Raw genomic sequence first — 21,930 nt, 5'->3', positions numbered from 1 at the left:
CTCTATTTTCTGCTTTTCAAAACTGAAGCAATCATATCTGCGTACGGTGCAGCTCTCGAACGGATCAACAGGCTGGGTCTCTTTTCTCTTGAAAAAAAGGTGGCTGAGGGGTGATCTAATAGAGGTCTTTAAAATGATGAAAGGTTTTGATAGAGTGGATACAGGGAGAATGTTTCCACTTGTGGGGAAGAGCATAACTAGAGGCCATCGATATAAGATAGTCACCAAGAAATCCAATAGGGAATTCAGAAGAAACTTCTTTACCCAGAGAGCGGTGAGAATGTGGAACTCGCTGCCACAGGGAGTGGTTGAGGCGAATGGTATCGATGTATTTAAGGGGAGGCTGGATAAACATATGGGGGAGAAGGGAATAGAGGGTTATGCTGATAGATTTAGATGAGGAAAGACAGGAGGAGGCTCGAGTGGAGCATAAACACCGGCATGGACTGGTTGGGCTGTTTCTGTACCGTAGATCCGATGTAATCCTATGAACACAACAGGATTAATTATGGTTTGCTTCACTTAACCTTTAAGTGATGGTTGAGCAGGTATTTATTTATGGCAATCTCGCTGAACTAATGCTACCCATCAACTTTTAACCCCTCAACCGGAGGAGGATGGTGCAACCCCGAAAAAAATATTTTTTGAATAATACAAACCTGGATAAATTTTCAAAACATGCCCGCCTAAACAGAGTTGTTAAAGATCACATGACACTATTCGAATGAAGGGTAGGGGACTTTTCCCCGGTATCCTGTCACGTTACCACAACAGATTAAGTAGTCATTTATCTCACTGCTGTTTGTGGGGCCTCGCTGTACACAAATTGGCGTGCAGTTCTGGTCACCGCATTACAGGAAGGACGTGATTGCACTGGAGAGGTTACAGAGGAGATTTACGAGGATGTTGCCGAGAGTGGAGAAGCTTAGCTATGAGGACACATTGGATAGGCTGGGTTTGTTTACCTTGGAACAGAGGAGGCTGAAGGGAGACCTCATTGAGGTGTATAAAATTATGAGGGGCCGAGATAGAGTGGATAGAAAGGGCCTATTTCCCTTAGCAGAGGGGGTCAACAACCAGGGGACATAAATTTAAAGTAATTGGTAGAAGGTTTGGAGGGGATTTGAGGGGAAATTTCTTCACGCAGAGGGTTGTGGGGGTCTGGAACTCACTGCCTGAAAGGGTGTTAGAGGCAGAACCCTCATCACATTTAAAAAGTACCTAGATGTGCACTTGAAGTGCCGTAACCTGCAGGGTGACGGACCGAGAGCTGGAAAGTGGGGTTCGGCTGGAAAGCCTCTTGTTGGCCGGCATGGACACGATGGGCCTCCTTCCGTGCTGTAAACTTCTATGATTCTATCTTGCTTACAAATCAAGTGACTACACTGCAAAAGTAATTGATTGGCTGTTAAGCTCTTTGGAATATCCTGAGGAAATGAAAGGTCTTATATAATTGAAAGCTTTTTTTTCATGCATTCACGGATGTGGGTGTCACTGGCAAGGCCGACATTTATTGCCCATCCCTAATTGCCCCTTGAGAAGGTGGTGGTGAGCCGCCTTCTTGAACCGCTGCAGTCCGTGTGGTGAAGGTGCTCCCACAGTGCTGTTAGGGAGGGAGTTCCAGGATTTTGATCCAGCGATGATAAAGGAACGGCCGATATATTTCCAAGTCAGGATGGGGAGTGACTTGGAGGGGAACGTGGAGGTGGTGTTGTTCCCATGCGCCTGCTGCCCTTGTCCTTCTAGGTGGTAGAGGTCGCGGGTTTGGGAGATGCTGCCGAAGAAGCCTTGGCGAGTTGCTGCAGTGCATCTTGTAGACGGTACACACTGCAGCCACGGTGCGCTGGTGGTGGAGGGAGTGAATGTTGAAGGTGGTGGATGGGGGGCCGATCAAACGGGCTGCTTTGTCTGCATTTTATTCCTGCGATGCTAATGATTATGCTGTTCAGGTGTACAAACAAAAATAGGCTGAAAATTACCTGCCCCTTTGCGATCAGGTATGCAACGATCGAGGTGTGACCAAACTGAGCGGCCAGGTGGATACAGCTACAGCCCTCTCCATCTATCAGCGAGGGTTCCGCACCATACTTCATCAGATGCACAACCATGGACAAGTGACCCTGCCTGGAAGGAACGGCACAAAGAATATTTTACACAAACTATTGACAAGACAACTATTATGAGCATGCCAGGGCTTTGTTGACAATTTGCCCAACTGCAAGGACAAAATATTTGCCCTGGTATCTTGTCACTTTTGGTTACGTGCCCAGAAGAGATTTAACTCAGAGAATTGCTTAGTGGCTGAAAACACATTTGACTATTTAAAAAAAAAAACAAACGTTCAGCTATACCAAGGTTCCAGGACTATATTAACAACAAAGGTTCAAGCAGCTAACCATATTTTTACTGGAGAAAAAGCACCTAAAGGGGAAACACAGCACAGGTCTTTTAAAATCATGAAAAGGTTCGGAATACCTGCATTATGCACAAGGCTGAAATAAGCAACAGACTATTTAAAATCAACAAACAGCGTAACACTGGAGAGCAGCAGTACAAACTTCACAGATCTCAGACAAGGTTAGAGAATAGAAATAGCTTTATCTACAGCCCCCACCCAACCCTATCAACCCCCACCACCACTCCCCAAGGAAGTTGAATTCCCATTGGTCAATTTGGAGAACTGTGGACGAAAGGGATATTATAATGCTGCTTGATATTTTTTTCCGGGGTGTTAGGGGAAGAAAACTCACCCGTCCTTATTTTAGGGGGCCAACAAGTGGTGGTAGAAGGGGAAATCAGAGTCAGAATACTCACATGGAGCAGGCTTCATCGGCCTTTTCTCAACATTAGACATCAGTTGTACAAGTTTCCCTAACACATGTAATTGGCACTGGTTGTATCTGCCAGTTTGGTCAGGAAATATATGAACTGCTGCACAGGTTATGGTCTCAGTGGATAGAAACACTAAAAAGCACAGTCAATGTTATTAAATGCTACAACAGCGTGGTGGTACCTACTGAACGCTGCAATGCAGATTTGAAACAATCGTTATTCTTAACAGCTCTCATTTTATGAGCTTCCTATTCAGGCAAAAGGTTAGATACAGCACAAAAGAAATCCCTCATGTACGTTGCCAGAGCCTTTACAGTTCGCAAAGACCTGCACCACGAAGGTATGGTCATGCCTCGTCACCGAAACAATGGTTTAAATCCGATATCGGAATGGCATTAGCCTGATCCACTCAGAGTGGAACTCGCTGCCACAGGGAATAGTTGAGGCAAATAGCGTAGATACATTTAAGGGGAAGCTGGATAAACATAAGAGGGAGAAAGGTTTTGTTGATGGGGTGAGATGAAGTAGGGTGGGAGGAGGCTCGTGTGGAGTATAAACCCCGGCACGGACCAGTTGGGCTGAATGGCCTGTTTCTGTGCTGTGTGTTCTATGTAAACCTTTAAATGTTATGACGTTACATTTTTCAGCAACTTGAAAAATTAATCGTGAGCCAATCCTCGTTATTTTCATTTTTTGGGAGGTGCTGTGCGCCCCAGGATGCACTCCGAGCACGTTCCATTCCCTCGCAGAGGACAGGATCAGCCTTACAAGGCAATTTGAAGCCAAGTGTATCTTTACCTTGTTGCCCAGTGGAGAGGGGTGGAATTTAAATCTCCTCCAAGCTGATCCACAATTGCACCCTTTGAGATGTAGTATCTGAAATAAATGTAATTAACGATTCCATTAGCAGGTCTTGGCTGTGCCAGAAAAACATTTATCCAATTCCTGAGGAAAGAAGATATTTCAAGTTGAAACACATTGAAGTTTTGGTAAAATTGCTTTGTAACAGCCTTAAGACTTGAAGGACCCTTTCAGGAAAAGGAACAGACACATCTTGGCCCCAATACCACAGCTTTGAAAGCTATTTTCTGTAAATTTCTAACCAAATATCATTCCCACCAAATGAGATGAAGATTGAGATCCTTTAATAGTGTTTCTGGAATCAAAGAGAACAGACACTCACGGTAATTTTTCATGCAGAAAAGTCACTGTCATTTTCAAGGGTTAATTAAACTAAATGCGCTGGGGAAGAAACACTAATCTATTTTATAACGTACCGTATGAACAAGATGCCATGGCACTCTTGGGTGGGGGGGGGAAACAAGAATCCAAGTCCTGGTCAACAGTCCTCCCTCAACCAACACCGCCAAATAATCCATCGCTCATATATTCATTGGACCCTGCTGTGTGCAAAAATGCCTGCCACGTTCACCTGCCCAACAATCATGACTCCCACTTCTCAGTATTTCACTGTTCTGTGAAAGGGTTTGGGGACCTTTGACAGTTCAAGGTGCTGCGCAGATTAAAGTTCTTCCTTCTGTCTATCAAATGAAATAACTTCCAAAGTATAAAATCGGTCCAGTAAATGAGGAACTGTGCCTCAACTGTAGTTAACAGTATTCTTACCAAAGCGATGGACGTTTATTTTAGTTAATAATGATCAAGGCAGTCAGACAGACCAGGGATCACTCTGGCATGATGCGAATACGAGTGCTCGAGCTCTGGCTTGCACCCTGATGTATCATTATTGCCAGTGGATCATTGCCCTTGTTTTGAAGGGGGCGAGGGGGCTGGTGGGAACGTGTTTTTCCCTGTGTAAGGTTTGTGCTCACCAATTCACGGTGAGTCAAATCTAGACTTGAAGTTTCCTCATCTCAACATGCCTACGTTTTCTAAAAGCAGCTAAGATCATTACCTCACACCCCGCCAACGTACCAGATGTTTTTTCTAATTTTCCAAAGTAGCTTCTTGGAATGAAGTGGCCAACCTTTGGGACGATTGAGTTCAAATTGTTGGCAGTTTTGTGCGGTGGGGCCACACGTGCACAGAAGTGGCCGAGTGTGCCCGGGCTCAGTTGCAGCCCAGCCTCCGATTGTACAGCAGACACCTCAAGTCGGTGGAGATGCAGCAACGATGTCTCCGCAAGATCCGACAAATCCCCTGGGAGGTCAGACGCACCAACGTCAGCGTCCTCGTCCAGGCCAACATCCCCAGCATTGAAGCACTGACCACACTTGATCAACTTCGCTGGGCAGGCCACATAGTTCGCATGCCGAACACCAGACTCCCAAAGCAAGCGTTCTATGCGGAGCTCCTTCACGGCAAACGAGCCCAAGGTGGGCAGCGGAAACGTTAGAAGGACACGCTCAAAGCCTCCCTGATAAAGTATGACATCACCACTGACACCTTGGAGTCCCTCGCCAAAGATCGCCCTAAGTGAAGAAAGTGCATCCGGGAGGGTGTTGAGCACTTTAAGTCTCAACGCTGCGAGCATGCAGAAATCAAGCGCAGGCAGCGGAAAGAGCTTGCGGCAAACCAGTCCCACCCTCCCTTTCCTTCAACCACCGTCTGCCCCACCTGTCACAGAGTCTGTGACTCTCGCATTGGACTGTTCAGCCACCAAAGAACTCACTTCAGGAGTGGAAGCAAGTCTTCCTCGATTCCGAGGGACTGCCTATGATGATGATTGGGCTGACAGAGAAAGATGACTTTCATCCCATGAGCCTGGACAAGAGTTGAACCAGGATCCCAGTGGTAAAAGAGATAGTTCTTTAAGCCACTGTGTTGCTCTCTCCACAGGCTGTTACTTATTTATATTCCCTGCCAACTCCAAGACATAAAATGCTCAGGAAAGGCAGAATGGGCAGAAAAGGAGGTGGTATAGCCATACATGTCAGAGATACCTGGGAGGTAGTAGTTGTTGTTCCAATGAGAGGTTGATAAATAAACTAGTCTGGATAGACTTCTCTCACATGCAACAAACAAAACTCGGCTAATGCCAGGGGGATGCTTATAGATCTCCTGATCAGCAGAAGGAAGACACTTCATTTTATGAAGAAACAAGAATGATATTCAAGAACAGGAGAAGTATTTTAAAATCAATGACCTCAAACAATCTAATATAAATTAGAAACGCCCAAGTTGTCCAGAGTCAGAGCTCATTAATGTAATACATGACTGCTTCATGGCCGGGTGGGTCAGAGAGAAAAGAAAGAAAGACTTGGATTTAGAGAGACCATGAGACACATTCATCTCGATCCGATACATGTAAATGACCCGGACAAAGCACAAAGAATGGAACCTTGGCACTCCCAGCAAACAATGACCACAAAATGATTAACATGATCTGAGATTCAGAAATACCAAAGACACAGCTTTGACGGGGCTAATTTAAAAATAAAAATAAAAGGTACAAGCTCAAGCAACTCGATTAGAGGAGGTTGTTCAACAGCAATTGAGTTCAGGGCAAACAGAACACCTTTAAAAAGAACACCTCTAAAAATGTTCAGCACGCAGGATAAATACATACCCAAAAACAGCAAGCTCCGTCTAAATGGGCATAACCCCAAATGGATTAATAAAACAAAGCAGCAAAATTAAGGGGAGAAAATTACCTGCACAGAATACTACAGAAAAGACGGAGATGGGGTTACTAGAATAGATGGAAGAACAGGCAGAAACATGCTAAAAAGATGATCAGAGGTGCAGAGCACGCTCTGGGGGTAAAAAAATAAGCAAAACTGACAACAGTACAAAATTATTTCTGTATTTTAATAGTAAGAGCAGTCACAGAATGAGTACCATAAAAATTGCAGGCAGGCTTGAAACAGAGCAGGAGTCTGGGATGTAAACATTCTGAATGACTACTTACTCCAAATATTCACAAGGGATGTTATGAGTAACACACCCTCCCCAAAACAGAGTCAACCCAGGTAAAAGTAATGACTCTGACGCAATTGAATATGGACGACCCAGACAGGCTGAATGGGCGCAAAAACAAGAAATCCCCAGGGGTAGACGGTTGTTTATCCCACAGTGCTGAAGGAAACCATTACTGAGGCACCAGCAATCATTACGAGGGAGTTAGACACTGGAGAGGTACCAGCAGATTGGAAAGTGGCCAATCCGTGCCTTTTTTAAAAAGCGAGACCAATCAAACACAGGCGGCTACAGACCATTAGACACCCCCCAACCCTGTGTAAAACAATTGAAATCGGAGATCAGATGTGAACGTAAAAGATCATCGGCAGAATAACTCAAATTAACATTCAACTGGCTTCAGAAGTGAAAGATCCTGCTTCACCAACTCCTTGACTTCTTTGAGGAAGTTACATCGCAAGTGTGCTGCGGTAAGCCCTATAAATACTCACCCAAAATGTTACTGGTTAAGCTGAAAGCTGTGGGGATTGAAGCTGAATCTTTGGAAGGGATAAGAATTGGGGTGTCCCAGCGATCGGTGTTGGAACGACAATTGTTAATTTATATTAATGATTTGGATGCAGAAACCCAAAGCAAAATGGTCAAATTTACAGATGACACCAAATTCAAATGGGCAGTGGGATTGCAGAGACAGCTCAGAAATTACACAATTAATTGGACAAAATATGGAAGTGGGCAGAATAACAGCAAATAAAGTTTAATACAGACAAATATAAAGTGACACACTGGAAGGCAAAATGGGCAGCACAGGTATTCTATAAATGGTTTTGAAGTTTCTGAAGGTGCAAGTTGGAAACGACCCAAGTGTCTCAGTAGACTCGGAGATGAAAATGTCCAAACTATGCAGAGCAGCAATCAGCAAAGGCAATAAAATGCCGAACTATGCAACCAAAGCAGTAAAATACAAGTCAGAGGAAGTGATAATCAGATTGCGTAGTGCCCTGATCTTGAATACTGTGCCCAGTTTTGCTCTACAAGGCACAAGAGTACAATACAAATGTCTTCTCCCAACCCATAAATGAGTTATCTCTCTAGTTACCCACGTAGGGCAGGAGCACCCAATCTGCAGTGTTGGACCCTTAACAACTTGCATTTGTAGAAGTGCCTTTATTGTAGTAAAACATCCCAAGATGCTTCACAGGAGCATTATCAAGATTTGACACCGAGCCACGGAAGGTCATATTAGGGCAGATGATCAAATGCTTGGTGAAAGAGGTCGGTTTTAAGGAGAGGTGAGAAGTAGAGAGGTTTAGGGAGGGAATTACAGAGCTTAGGCCCAGGCAGCTGAAGGCATGGCCGCAATGGTGGAGCGATTCAAATCTGGGATGGGCAAGAGGCCAGAACTGGATGAGCGCAGAGATCTCGGAAGGTTGTAAAGCTGGAGAAGCTTAGAGATAGGGAAGGGCGAGGCCATGGAAGGATTTGAATACAAGTCTGGGAATTTTAAAATCGAGGGGTTGCCGGACCATGAGACAATGTACGTCAGCGGGAGTTGTAGGTCTCCGCGCACTCTGAACAGGGGTGATGGGCGAATGGGACTTGGTACAAGTCAGGTTAAGAATCGCACAATTTCAACAAAAACAAATCCACTGAATTTACCCACAAGATGTACCATTTAATGTCAGAAACGGCAAGATGTTTATCCTGCATAGGGTAGCCCTCCTCCCATAACTTTGGGGGGGGAGGGGGGGGTCAACTCCTAACCCAGAGCTTGAGAGTTGCAACTCGATCCCCGCCCAATGACAAATTCAGTGTGGGAGCTGCAGTCGTCACCGCACGATGAGCTGTCGTACCCTGGGAGTACGACCACACACAACCACAGAGAATACCCCGCCCAATCTGGTCATTGCACTGTACCGTGGGAAGTTTGGGGAGAAAATAAAAGCATTGGTAAAGGAGAAGGGGTCGACATCTGCTTAGAATTTGCAAAAAAAAAAGGAAACCAGTAAGAATGGATGCTGTAAACGACAGCCTTCCAAGGTCGGGGAGAAGGTGAACAATAATGATGGTAGATTCAGTCAGCTTAAGTTACCATTATTGATGTTAAATCCCACTACGTCCTTGTTTCACTGCAGCCCTGCAACATCCTCCAGCCCCAAGACTCAGCTTTCACTCTCTATTTTTCTGAGGCTGGCTGAAAGTGGAGATTAGAAAAAAAGAAATCCTCACATGGTGCGTGATTGGGATGTTGAGATTCTCTGTTACAAACCGCTTTGAGACCAGAGTCCATAAATACTTTTAAAAAGGGAATTAGACAGTTGCTGAAAAGTAAGTGAGGAATATGAAAGGATATGTGGAGTGAGCAGGAGAATGGGATTAGATGAGGTGGTTCATGTGGAGAAACACAGCAGAACAGAAGTGATGGGCTGAATGGCTTGCTTCTGTACAGTAACATTCAATTACTGAGGAAGGCAAAGAGGGTTTTGGGGAGGACCGAGTTCAGAATAAAACACCAAACAATTAAACTAATTGCACCGTCAGCTTATACTGCAAATCAATTCTGGTAGATGCAGCAATTTCTTTAATATAAATATACAACTGAGATAAGATGTTTTGGGGAAACAAAGCTGAACATAGTTAAGCATGTAAAGCAAGTTTCGGAAAGTGGGAGGTGAATAATATGCAAGATTACATCGATGAGACATTATATTTCGCCATCGGTGTCATTACGTGCCAGCCGTGGCTCAGTGGGCAGCACCCTCGCCTCTGAGTCAGAAGGTTGTGGGTTCAGGTCCCACTCCAGAGACTTGAGCACAAAAATCTAGGCTGACACTCCCAGTGCAGTGCTGAGGGAGTGCTGCACTGTCGGAGGTGCCGTCTTATCTGGTCATTATCACATTGCTGTTTGTGGGAGCTTGCTGTGCGCAAATTGGCTGCCGTGTTTCCTACATTACAACAGTGACTGCATTTCAAAAGTGCTTGATTGGCTGTAAAGCTTTTTGGGACATCCTGAGGAGAGGAAAGTCACGATATAAATGCAAGTCTTTTAAACACAGTAGGTAATGCATTGCTGCAACAATCTCTTGTTTTACAGTGAACTGCCCGTCTCATTTAGGCACAGCTGCAACAGGGCTGCAGATTCCAAAACTTGCCTTCGATCAACGCCACAGGTAAACAATTATTTACTTGTTTTGTAAAATATTAAATCCAGAATTTGGCTCAATAGTTCAGCAAACAAGTACATAACTCTGAAAATGGCCCACTATAAGAAGGGTGTTTGCACCATCTCTGTTGCTTTGAGTACAGATTCACTCCAGCGCTGGCTGTTGTGGAGAAATATAAATATGAATAAAGGCTTGAAAAATGGAATCTATTTTCATCAGAACAGAGGAGATTAAGCTGTGATTTGATCAGAGCTATTTAAAAATATGAAGTGATGAGGCAGAGTTTATGGAAACGGATATTTTCCAGCGATTGAGGGGGTCTAGAACTGGGGGACACAGATATAAGGTTAAAGATAAGAGATTGAGGCCAATGAGAAGAAATACCTTTTGTTTTTACACACGGAGGGATGAGAGACTGAAATGTTAGATGTTGTAGCAGAGACTGTGCCAATATTTCAGGTTTTTTTTACATTCATTCCTGGGATGTGGGCGTCGCTGGCAAGGCCGGCATTTATTGCCCATCCCTAATTGCCCCTTGAGAAGGTGGTGGTGAGCCGCCTTCTTGAACCGCTGCAGTCCGTGTGGTGAAGGTGCTCCCACAGTGCTGTTCGAGAGGGAGTTCCAGGATTGTGACCCAGCGACGATGAAGGAACTGCGATATATTTCCACGGTGGTTGAAGGAGAGGGTAATAAATTAGGACCAGAGTGGACACACGGGATAAGGACTACTGCTCATGTGGAGGATAAATACCAACACAGACTAGTTGGGCCGAACGGCTGATTTCTGTGTTGTAATTTCCAAGAAAGATATTTGACCTCGTCTCATCTGAAAGTGTCAGTTACACAAAAAAATCTTCAGGAAGACATTGAGATCACAATTGCAATCTGATGAAATAGTTTCCAGCAAGTGTTTATCAACAGCGCACTCGATGAATGAAAATGAATGTCATACAGCAAGAATGACATTCCAAGCCATTCCTAAAGTTCTCTCCTATTTCTACCGTTAAACCCTTGTTATTCTTCATTAACCAAACGCTTAATAAACTAAAGTCCAATTTGCAAAGATTGAATTGCACTGCAGATTGAGATGTGAAGCTTCCAATGTCGAGAGTACAAATAAAAGAAGCATTTACACAGCGTTCTTAATGTAGAAAATTGCCCATTGTGCTTCACCGAGGGGTAAATGGACACGGAATCAAACAGGGAGATATTCTGAGGAGCGACGGATAGCTTGGTCAAAGAATAGGTTTTAAGGAGCAGAGGGAGGTGGAAAGGGTTTCGGGAAAGGGATCCCAGAGCATGGAGCTTAGGCGGCTGAAGGCATGGCTGACAAGGTTAGGGTTAAAGGACAGGGAAGGTCCCAGTCAAAGGTATGGAAAGATCGGGGTGGGGATGAGTTACAGTGATGGTGAAGGTTAGAGAGGAGTGAGTCCATCGAGCGATTTAAAGATAAGGATGAGAATTTAAATCTGAGGCATTGCAGGGCAGGGAGCGAATGCTGATCGGAGAGAAGAAGAATGATGGGCGAGCGGGACTGGGTGCAGGATAGGATGGTTGGACAGCAGAGTTTTGATTGAGTTGATGGAGAGTAGAGGATGGGAGGCCGCCCAAGGGAGCATTGTAATAGTGAAGTCTCGAGGTGACAAAGGCATGGATGGGATGAGGGTTGCTGCGGCAAATTCAAAAAGCCTGATAAACAAAAAGACCATATTAAAAAACAGCATTGCGAAACAAAAGTTCCCCAATAATCATGACAAAACCGTGGTAAAATGCATCATGTGTCATCTTTACCCGACATACTGAAGCATCAATGACACCCTTTGTCCTTCCCAAAGGCTTGGCAAATACCTTTTTCCATGAAGGCAATGCCTCCTTAAAAAAAATTTTCCATCATAAATACCGCCGACAATAGCTATAAAAAGCAACTGTTCCATTGAAGTGAAATACTGATTTAAAATAAGATACTTGATAAAGCAAGCTGTCCTGCTGGCTCAGACACTTGGCTAATTCAGCAATACGCTGTCTGCTGTCTTCACCTTGAAGCAACGATTATTGGAATGAGTGGTAAATTAGTTCCAGCAAATTTATCAAGCTCTAGACAAACTGAAAGCTTTCGGAAGCATGTATCCACTGCAGGACACAATCCAAAAGTTTCTGATTGCAAGTGTGTAGATTCATTTAGATATTAAAATTAAGAGAGGGTATTGCTTTTCATTTTGGGTACTTCCTTTTCATTTTAAGCACTTCAAGATCATATGCAATATGGATATATACGGGACTGAGCAGTACTAAATCAGAACAGTATCACCGAGTGACAAGACATTTCTTTTGAAAAGCTCAACACGAAATTCAATGTTCATGTGAAAACTGAATGGAGCTCAAGTGGTCTAATTCTGTAACTACTTGAACCTCCCACAGGCAGTAAATACATGGCAAACACTGCATATTGTTCACTATTTGCTTGCTGAATGGCTTGAATGTAATATATTCAACCCATGGTCTGTGCTATCTTACTTAAATCTCAGCTAGGCTGGCATTAAGGGTAGGCTGTTACTTTCTCGGTGGGGGCGGGGATGGGGAGAGAAAAAGAGAGAGAGCGAGAGCGAGATTTCGATGAAGGCTCCCTTTTGCTGTCCAATGACTCCTGCCAGAAAGTGGCCACGTGAAAGTGAATGATGCATCTCATGGTCGAATTGATCAGTTACTCACTGCCTTGACTTGCACACGAAGAGTGGCTGTTTGGGTGAGAAAGCACACCTTTGGGAGAGGCAGGAAAGAAATAAACAGGAGCATGTTAACCATGACTGTTGGAGTCCGCGTCAGCAATTTTGGGAACACCAAAAGGGATTAGGAAAGGATTGTGGAGGCTAAAACAGGAACAGAAACTATGAGAGAAGAGATGGGAGAATTGAGGACAGCCAATTATTTGGAGGACTTAAATCTCCCGGTCAATGAGTACGGTGTAAATTTTCTGGTATGAGCTATTGAGTGCAGGTCTCTGTCTTCGGGATTCTTTCCCTGCTATCCCTCATGGGTAGTATCAGTAATGGTGATCATGCGTAAACAACCCATCTAGTTCACTGATGTCCTTTATGGAAGGAAATCTGACGCCCTTACCCGGTCTGGCCTACATGCGACTCCAGATTGACTCTAAACTTCCCTCTGACACGGACTGCAGCGGTTCAAGGCGGCGGCTCACCACCACCTTCTCAAGGGGCAATCAGGGATGGGCAATAAATGCCGGCCTTGCCAGCGACGCTCACATCCCATGAATTTTTTTAAATTAGGTGGTTGGCGGGGAGCATTCCCTTCAGCCACGGCACAAGGGCATGAACTGAAAAACTTCTAAGCAGGGGACTCCGAGATAGTGAGAAAAGAGGATCGATAGAAAAAGATTGGTGCACTGGGTATGTGATGAATTGATCTTCTGCTTTCTCCATGTTCTTAGCCCTTTCGTACGATACGAGACTCCCTAAGCAAATGCTTTATGTGGAGCTCCTTCATGGTAAACGAGCCAAAGGTGGGCAGCGGAAGCGTTACAAGGACACCCTCAAAGCCTCCCTGGTAAAGTGCAACATCACCACTGACACCTGGGGTGGAGAAAGTGCATCCGGGAGGGCGTCGAGTTCTTTCGAGTCTCAACACAAAGAGCGTGAAGTGCAGGCAACGGAAGGAGCGCGCGGCAAACCAGCCCCACCCACCCCTTCCCTCGACAAATGTCTGTCCCACCCGTGACAGGGTCTGTGGCTCTCGTATTGGACTGTTCAACCACCTGAGAACTCACTTTGGGAGTGGAAGCAAGTCTTCCTCGATTCCGAGGGACTGCCTATGATGAGGATGATATGACACATTAAACCGAGGCCCCTTCTGCTCCCTCAGGTGGATGCAAAAGATCCTATGGCATTATTTTGAAGAGGAGCAGGGGAGTTATTCCCAGTGTCCAGGGCCATATTTATCCCTTAATCAACATCACTAAAACAGACTGTTATCTGTGGGAGCTTGCTGTGTGCAAATTGGCTGCTACGTTTCCTACATTGCAACAGTGACTGCACAACAAAAAGTAAACCACTGGCTGGAAAGTGCTTTGAGACCTCCGGTGGTCGTGAAAGGTGCCATAGAAATGCAAGTCTTTCCTCCTTTGTGTCGAGAAACTGTGGTGAATCCAACCACGTCTCAGTGGACTGCAGCTTTCAGGTTTAATCAAACTCCCTGCGGATTGCAGGTAGCATCACCGAGACAAAGGAGCTCTTTTCAACCAGCGTTCAACAACCTTGGGGAAAGCCTTTGCTGAAGTTAGCAATAAGGAGACAGTTGAAATGAGACAAAAAAAGGAATATATTTTGCCTGGTCCCGAGCTGGACAGTATGGTAAATTAGTGGCCTTGTGATATTTTCACGAGAAAGGCTTTTCATACAGGGTAAACCTGGTCAGCTGAATGAAAACGTTTTAAAAAAAACGACTTGAAGGTCTTGAAAGATTTTACGGTAGTTAGAGTGCGACAAACAAAGGGTACCTCAGTCACATTTCAAATACGATGGCCCATATATTTCAACAGCTTGATCGATGAGGCTGGCAGTCACTTTAAACACCACATTCTGCTAGCTACGACCTCAGGCTACGGAGGTACACACACGACACAGTACAACATGCAAGAGATTACTACAATGGCTTCACTCCTGGGAATCATTTCCCGTTGTCACATGCTCGGGTGATGGTCTATTCAATCGGATTGTCAGTTTGACTTGTAAGTTGGCGACAAGGTCGGCAAGCTGGGCGATGTCTTGAAATTCTACTGCACATATGGCAGCTGTACTTGTGCAGGCATATACCTTTTTAAATCCCTTGTTCTCAGGAATTGAGAGAAGTCTCTGGTCGGGTCTTTGACCGAGGCTGAGGGAAAGAGAGGGGGTGGGAGAAAGAGAAGGGGCATCCATTTGCTGGGCAGCATGGCAGCCCGGAGCTCCCAGATGTACATTGCCACTGGCAGCTTTCACCCGCGTCGAGTTTTTTTTAATCCATCAGACAGAGGTAGATGTCAGATTCCTTTGCATATCAGCAGTAAAACCTTCACACTGGACAGTCGAGAAGCATGTCTCAAGGTTCAGTTTTATATGGAGTACCAGCACAGGAGAAGCACTCCTGTATCCTGTGGGATATGGTTAAGTATATACTTAGTGTAAATCTACCATTTCTTCTGGCTATCGCTGCTTCACCGGTTCCCTTTTCAACAAATTTGTCTCGTGGTTTATAGATTTAAGCCTTCTGATGGAACCTTGACTATTACGCTTTTCCAAAGTCAAGGAGAACACGTGGTGACATGCGATTGGAATGCAGTTTCTCCGTTTGATTCCTGGGCTTGCTACGATTGCCGAAGTATTGGGAAAGTAAAGGTGTGATCTGGTGCAGCAAGGACAAGGCCTCGCTTACCAGAGTAGTTTGTGATGGTGAACCTTAAGAAAATATCTTGGGTTTAAAAACCTAAACAAGATTAACGGCGAGTTCGAGCGTGGCTTTTGGAAAGGCCACAGTCAAAGTAGAAATAATGTGAAGAGCGCGCCGACAGTTAATTCAGTAGAAGTTCTTGAAGTTCGGAAAGAGTAGTAATGCATCGATAACAACTGCCAGCGCGTGCAAGGGGTTAGTTGCAAGTCAGGAAAGGAAAGCAATGTCTACAGACAACTCCAAGCAGATATACTTCAAAGGATTAAAACAAGAGCGTTGTAGAGGAACACTGAATTGTCCGACACCACAATTCGTCTGCAACCTGAGGAAATAGATTGCAGCTTCTTTTGTTCTGGTCACATAAGTGACCGCTTTCTAATGCAGGTGCAGTATAATGTGGATAAATGTGAGGTTTTCCACTTTGGTGGCAAAAACAGGAAGGCAGATTATCTGAATGGTGACAGAATAGTAAAAGGGGAGGTGCAAAGAGGCCTGGGTGTCATGGTACATCAGTCACTGAAGATTGGCATGCAGGTACAGCAGGCGGTAAAGAAAGCAAATGGCATGTTGGCCTTCATAGCGAGGGGATTTGAGTATAGGAGTAGGAAGGTCTTACTGCAGTTGTACAGGGCCTTTGTGAGACCTCACCTTGAGTATTGTGTGCAGTTTTGGTCTCCTAATCTGAGGAAGGACGTGCAGCGAAGGTTCACCAGACTGATTCCCGGGATGGCAGGACTGATATCTGAGGAAAGACTGGATCGGCTAGGCTTATATTCACTGGAATTTAGATAAATGAGAGGGGATCTCATAGAAACGCATAAAATTCTTACGGGATTGAACAGGTTAAATGCAGGTAGAATGTTCCCGATGTTGGAGAAGTCCAGAACCAGGGATCACAGTCTAAAGATAAAGGGTAAGCCATCTAGGACAGAGATGAAGAGAAACTTTTTCACCCAGGGAGTTGTGAACCTGTGGAGTTCTCTGCCACAGAAAGTTGTTGAGTCCAGTGTTCGATATATTCAAAAGGGAGTTAGATGTGGCCCTTATGGCTAAAGGGATCAGGGGATATGGAGAGAAGGGAAGGGTGGGGTACTGAGGTTGCATGATCAGCCATGCTCATATTGAATGGCGGTGCAGGCTCGGAGGGCCGAATAGCCTGCTCCTGCACCTATTTTCTAAGTGTCTATGTTTCCATCAGGGCCAATTTGAAAATAAACGGCAAATTCTTAACTTACCGAGTCCTTATCTTTTTGGACATGTCATTATCTGCTACATTGTTTTTAAGATTGAACCCAGCAATTTCTGGTATTTATAAAGTTGAGTTTTTTAATGCTAATCAGAAATGTTCCCTCTTGTGGTGTCAGCTGAGGCTCAGTGGTCAGCTCTTTCACCTCGGAGGCAGAAGGTTGTGGGTCCCACTCCAGAGACTTGAGCACAGAAATCTAGGCTGACACTCCCAGTGCAGTGCTGAGGGAGCTGTCTTTCGGATGAGATGTTAAACCGAATTATTTCAAGAATTCATATTTAAATTTTGCAATTAAAAATAAATTTTAAATTCAATTTCTCCTGATCCAGCAGAAAATTGTCTCTCAACAACCAGCCAGGAGGAGACCGCTCTCTCAGCAAACATGCCATGGTCCTATTTTGAATAAGAGCAAGGGAGTTCTTCCCAGTGTCCTGGCCAATATTTATCCGTCAATCAACATAACAAAAAACAGATTATCTGGTCATTATCACACTGCTGTTTGTGGGACTTTGCTTTGTGCAAATTAGCTGCCGCGTTTCCCACATTGCAACAGCGACTACATTTCAAAAGTACTTCATTGGTTGTAAAGTGCCTTGAGATGTCCGGTGGTCGTGAAAAGCACAAGATAAATGCAAGTCTTCTTTTGTCTTAGCAGCGACTGTGGATGGCCGTGCAGTAAACTGCAAGGTCCAGCGCAGGCCGCTCACAAGCTTTTATTTTGGAAATACATGCACGGAAATTTAAAGGGACTGCGCGTTGAGAGAAACAGGCCGCGAGGAACAGAGTGCAGCCTACAGGGCACATTGAGAATCAGCTATACTGCTGTAATCTCTGACCGAGAATCTTGCTGTAGCAATGACTGTAGTATCGTCTAAGTAGTTAAATCAAGTCGTGCTGGCAACATAAATAAAAACAGAATATGCTGGAATTCACTGACACCCCGCCTTCCAGGAATGCCCACCTTGAAGAAGTTCTGCTCTTTTCTCCGACAGGATTTCCATTGGCCTTTTTTTTTTCCGTTCTAGAGCTAGCCAAAACATCTGCTCGGCAAACTGAAACGTTAACTCTGTTTCTCTCTTTTCCAGCATTTTCTGTATTTATTTCAGATTTCCAGCCTCCGTACTATTTTGCTTCTGCAGCCCAAACATCCATCTGGCTGATTTCTCAATCCCGTTGGCAATTAATAGTTAAAGACACCTCATTCGATATTGTATGTGGTCGTGCTCATCACAGACCTGCACAATCAATATTCTTTGAACTGGTTTATGCCTCTGTGAATCACTGTAAGAAGTTTCTCTACATTAAAATGTACGAGATAAATGAAAGTTGCTGTTGCTATTTTTATGTCCAGCTGGCGCAAGTAATACAAGCTTGTGAATCCACTTTCCCTAAAGCACCATTTGCTTGTGAGACCACAAATCAGACTTAATTTGCAAATAACTCACATAACCAAAGCTTGGTCACTTTTTTCCCACCTTGACCTTTTCTGCCATGACTTGCATCCCCAAAAATGCAAAAAAACCTTCAACGTTAACTGCATGTATTTAGATAATATAGAATTAGCAACTTTAGTTCCCCCCCCCCCCCCCCATAACGAGGTGTCATATAACCTGCGAAACAGAGAAAGAAGTTAATAATGAAGCGTAAATGAATGGATATCGACTCGGCAGAGGTTCAATCAAACATACCAAATGTAGTGATGGCGACCAAGATTCATAAATTTCAAGCATTCCATAACAGCACGAGAGATACTGGACAGATTAATGCTGCTTTCATTACATGAAGCGTGCCGTCACCAAGCACCAGTCTTGCTGTCAACTGACATTTAAAGAAAGTTATCACAAGCTAGCGTACACCATGTCACGATTTGTTGGTGATAGTTTGAATCACGGCCACGGATCTCGAAGACCTACCTGCTCAGATCAATTCTGTTATTGATAGCAGCCCAGTGAAGGAGCGTGACGTTTTCCTTGTCAGGCTGCCGTACGTCGTAACCTGCCTCCACAAGCTCTCGACAGCGGTCAAATATTCCATACCTAGAAAAGAAAGGAAATAACTTTGCTCTACCTATGCAGGTGTCTGATGATTGCGTTGACGTAGGCTTTCATATAATCCAGACTTACCATCATTTATTTCCAACTTATTTCTCAGCACATATACACAATTCTCTGTGAAAAATCATTTTCTGGGCTTCTTAACTGGTCATTGTTTCACTCAATATGGTGCTACCTCAGTCACACCACAAAATTTCTGGGTTCACTCACAGGTGTGTGCTGAACTGCTCCTCGCATTGGGTGGGAGACAGTGGGGATGATACAATTGGTCTCATATCATCTTGGCTGGGAAGATTATAGGAGATTGGGGGGTGGGGGGGTGGGGGGGGGGATGGAGAGGAAGCAGCGACACTTGCTCCAATTTGTTATCCAGTAATACCCGCCAGAAACTGCATGCGTGGAGGCAGGCTTGCCTTGGGCTCGAATATTCCAGCCTCCTTGCTGTCCGACCAATACTCACACACAGCCACTTTGGCCAGGTATCAGAGGGCTGTGCAACCCACGTTACTGCTCCCAAGCACCAGTCGCCACTTTCAGGAGAGGAAACACAGAAATGTTTCATACCTTATTCTCCTGCATTGTGCACAAGAGAGTCCTCTCAGAAATCATCAACTACATATAATTGAAGCACAGAAACAGGCCCTTCAACCTAACCGGTCGATGCCGATGTTTATGCTACGCCCAAGCCTCCTCCCATCCTACTTCATTGCACCCTGTCAGTATATCCTTCTACTCCTTTCTTTCTCGTGTACTTATCTAATTTCCCCTTAAATACATCTGTACTATTCACCTCAACCACTCCATGTGGCAACGAGTTTCACATTCCAAACACACTCTGGGGAAAGGAGTTTCTCCTGAAATCATTATTGGATCTATTAGCGACTTTCTTATATTTGTGACTCCCCTCGCCTCGAGTGGAAATATCCCCCACACCCAATTGTTTTTGTTCTACAATGGAAGCAAACCATTGGACACAGTACAGAGGTGGCTGTGATAATGACTGATGCTTCTTTGGTGAAAGGGAGAGCAATGGGTATCTGTGAATCTTCTTCCAGCTAAAGAACACAATCTGAAAAGTCAAAACGACTTGCACTTCATGTATCGCTGGGATTCTAACTCAGCAGCTCCCTCAACACATCGACAGATCGAAACGGATTTCACAACATTAAAATAGTATTCGGCAGAAAGATGCAGATAATGGAATTTGGGGAAGAAATAGCGGTAGCTCCACACGTGTCATATAAATGAACTCTTGACGAAATTGGCCAACGGTGCAACTAGTGACTCGAGTCAAATCAAACATTTCATTTTTCTCCCGGTTCGATATAGTTCGCATATAATCAACTGCAACCAACATGCATGTTTACATTTAGAAAATAGCGAGTATAAAATCGAGAGCAAACAAACAATTCTTCAGTTTTGCAATTAACTGCACAGCGGAGTTTACATTCAATTTAAGAAGCACGAGGCCATTCAAGAAACTTGTGATGAAGTGCAAACTAATATCAACCCTGGTGTCAGGTACTGGGATTCACTAATTCTCCTCACTCACAGACAGGTAAAGTCCTTTTCCAATGGAGAAATGTCCAGCAGGACCATACCCTTTCCCTAAAAGGAGACAATTCTTGTTCAGACCTGCCACATTGGGTCAGAGCAGAGAACAGGTGCACCTTCCTCACAATGGAAGTCAATCTGAAGCTTCCAGCAGGTACCGTCTTGTAATGGTTATGTTGCTGGACTAGCAAGCAAAGATTTGGACGAATAATCCGGAGAATGAGAGTTCAAAACCTATCACGTCAGCATGAACATTCGAATTCAGTCCAAAACTAAATGAGTTTAGGGTTTAAAAATTTTTTTTTTTTTTTTTTAAAACAAACACCTGCGCCTCGCATTTTATTTTTTCTGTTTCCCAAGGGAGTTGCCAATTATTCCGCCATTCACACCCCATCTTTTTTTTTTCCTAACTTGTCCCATGACCACCTCAATTTGGCCCTTTGTCTCTCTAATCTCTCCTGCCTTCCACCCTATCACCGACCTTCCCTTCTGTTCTTTGCTCCCCATCCCCCTTTCACTTCCTTCAGAATCTGCGACATCTCAAACTTTCCCAGTTCGAACGAAGGGTCACAGACCTGAAACTTTAACTTTCTCTCTCCACAGATGCTGCCCGACCTGCTGAGATTGCCAGCGTTTTCAGATTTTATTTCAGATTCCAGCCACCGCAGTATTTTGCTTTTGTAAAACTAAATTAAAGTTGGGTACGAAGAATTTGGTATCTTCCTCCTCCCCATCGGGCTTTTTGAAGACAAGGTCAAATCCAATTTTGAAGCGAGACAACCAGCTATCATTGGGATCAAAATCTGGCTGACCTCAAGCTCTTGCCAGTATTTAGGCTTTCACCTGCGTGAGCGGCCCGTGTATTGGAATATCGGCTGCACAGACATTCTCAAACTGGAGCAACATTGCAATTTTCGCCACTGCGTCTTCCCTTCTCTCTTCCTCCTCCTTTCAGGGTTTGCAATCTGGTGCCAGTTGTCCATAATTTGATCTGTACTTGGGATTCAGTGACACATTTCATGCTGTGGCACACGCGACTGATGCATGACTTCACTCTGGGGAACTTTCGGCCCGTACAACGTCACCATTACTGTCAACAAGAAAAAGAACCACCTTCTTCACAGGTGGTGTTTCCATTATTCTCAGGGTTTCTGCCACAGTAAGTTGGCAAAGGGTTTGTACAACACAGGTCAGCCAAAAGCTTCACAAAGCTTAAGTATTAGGATTGGATGAGAAGCGTTTCAAACCTAAACAAAACTTGCCACATTGACTGCCAACAGGTGCTCGAGCCCGAGTAGCACCTGATGAGGTGAAAGAGACCATGAAATGTCACTCAATTGGTTAGTAAGCAATTTTCACACTGAGACAAAAACACTGGCAAAAAGAGCTTAACACATTGATTGGCAAAAAGGGCTTAAACAGATGGGCTGCAGTGCAACATTTAACTGAATAAATTTAATTCATCTCAACACTTTATTCATTTAACAAGCACAGCAATAATTGGAAAGGGGATTTGTGCAAGGAGATTTTATTCTCAAAAGCTTTATTCTTTTATTATTCATTGAAATCGACTTGACCTGCACTATTAAAGGTGACCATAAAGCTGTCGGATTGGCGAAAAAACCCAACTGGTTCACGAATGTCCTTCAGAAAAGGAAATCTGCCTCCCCTTAATCGGTCTGGCCGAAACATGACTCCAGTCCCACACCAACATGGCTTGACTCTTCACTGCCCCCTGAAATGGCCTTGCACACCACTC

The 21,930-nt window shown here is 44.4% G+C and overlaps 1 protein-coding gene across 2 annotated transcripts in view; it reads right to left on the bottom strand.

Moving 5' to 3' along the window:
* zdhhc17 (zinc finger DHHC-type palmitoyltransferase 17) overlaps positions 1-21,930 on the bottom strand; it is a 104,998-nt gene that overhangs the window by 38,601 nt on the left and 44,467 nt on the right. The window contains exons 3-5 of one of the 2 annotated variants that reach the window (XM_070900105.1): positions 18,477-18,599; positions 3,631-3,708; positions 1,980-2,124 (exon numbers count right to left, since the gene is read on the bottom strand). In XM_070900105.1, coding sequence (XP_070756206.1) covers positions 1,980-2,124; positions 3,631-3,708; positions 18,477-18,599 — 346 coding nt within the window. The remainder of the gene's footprint in view (positions 1-1,979; positions 2,125-3,630; positions 3,709-18,476; positions 18,600-21,930) is intronic. The other variant, XM_070900106.1, reaches the window with a different exon arrangement.

Source organism: Pristiophorus japonicus, chromosome 15 (assembly GCF_044704955.1).
Source record: "Pristiophorus japonicus isolate sPriJap1 chromosome 15, sPriJap1.hap1, whole genome shotgun sequence".
NCBI lineage: Eukaryota > Metazoa > Chordata > Chondrichthyes > Pristiophoridae > Pristiophorus > Pristiophorus japonicus.
The sequence above is the reverse complement of the archived record's forward strand: the minus strand, read 5'-3'. Positions and strand labels throughout refer to the sequence as shown.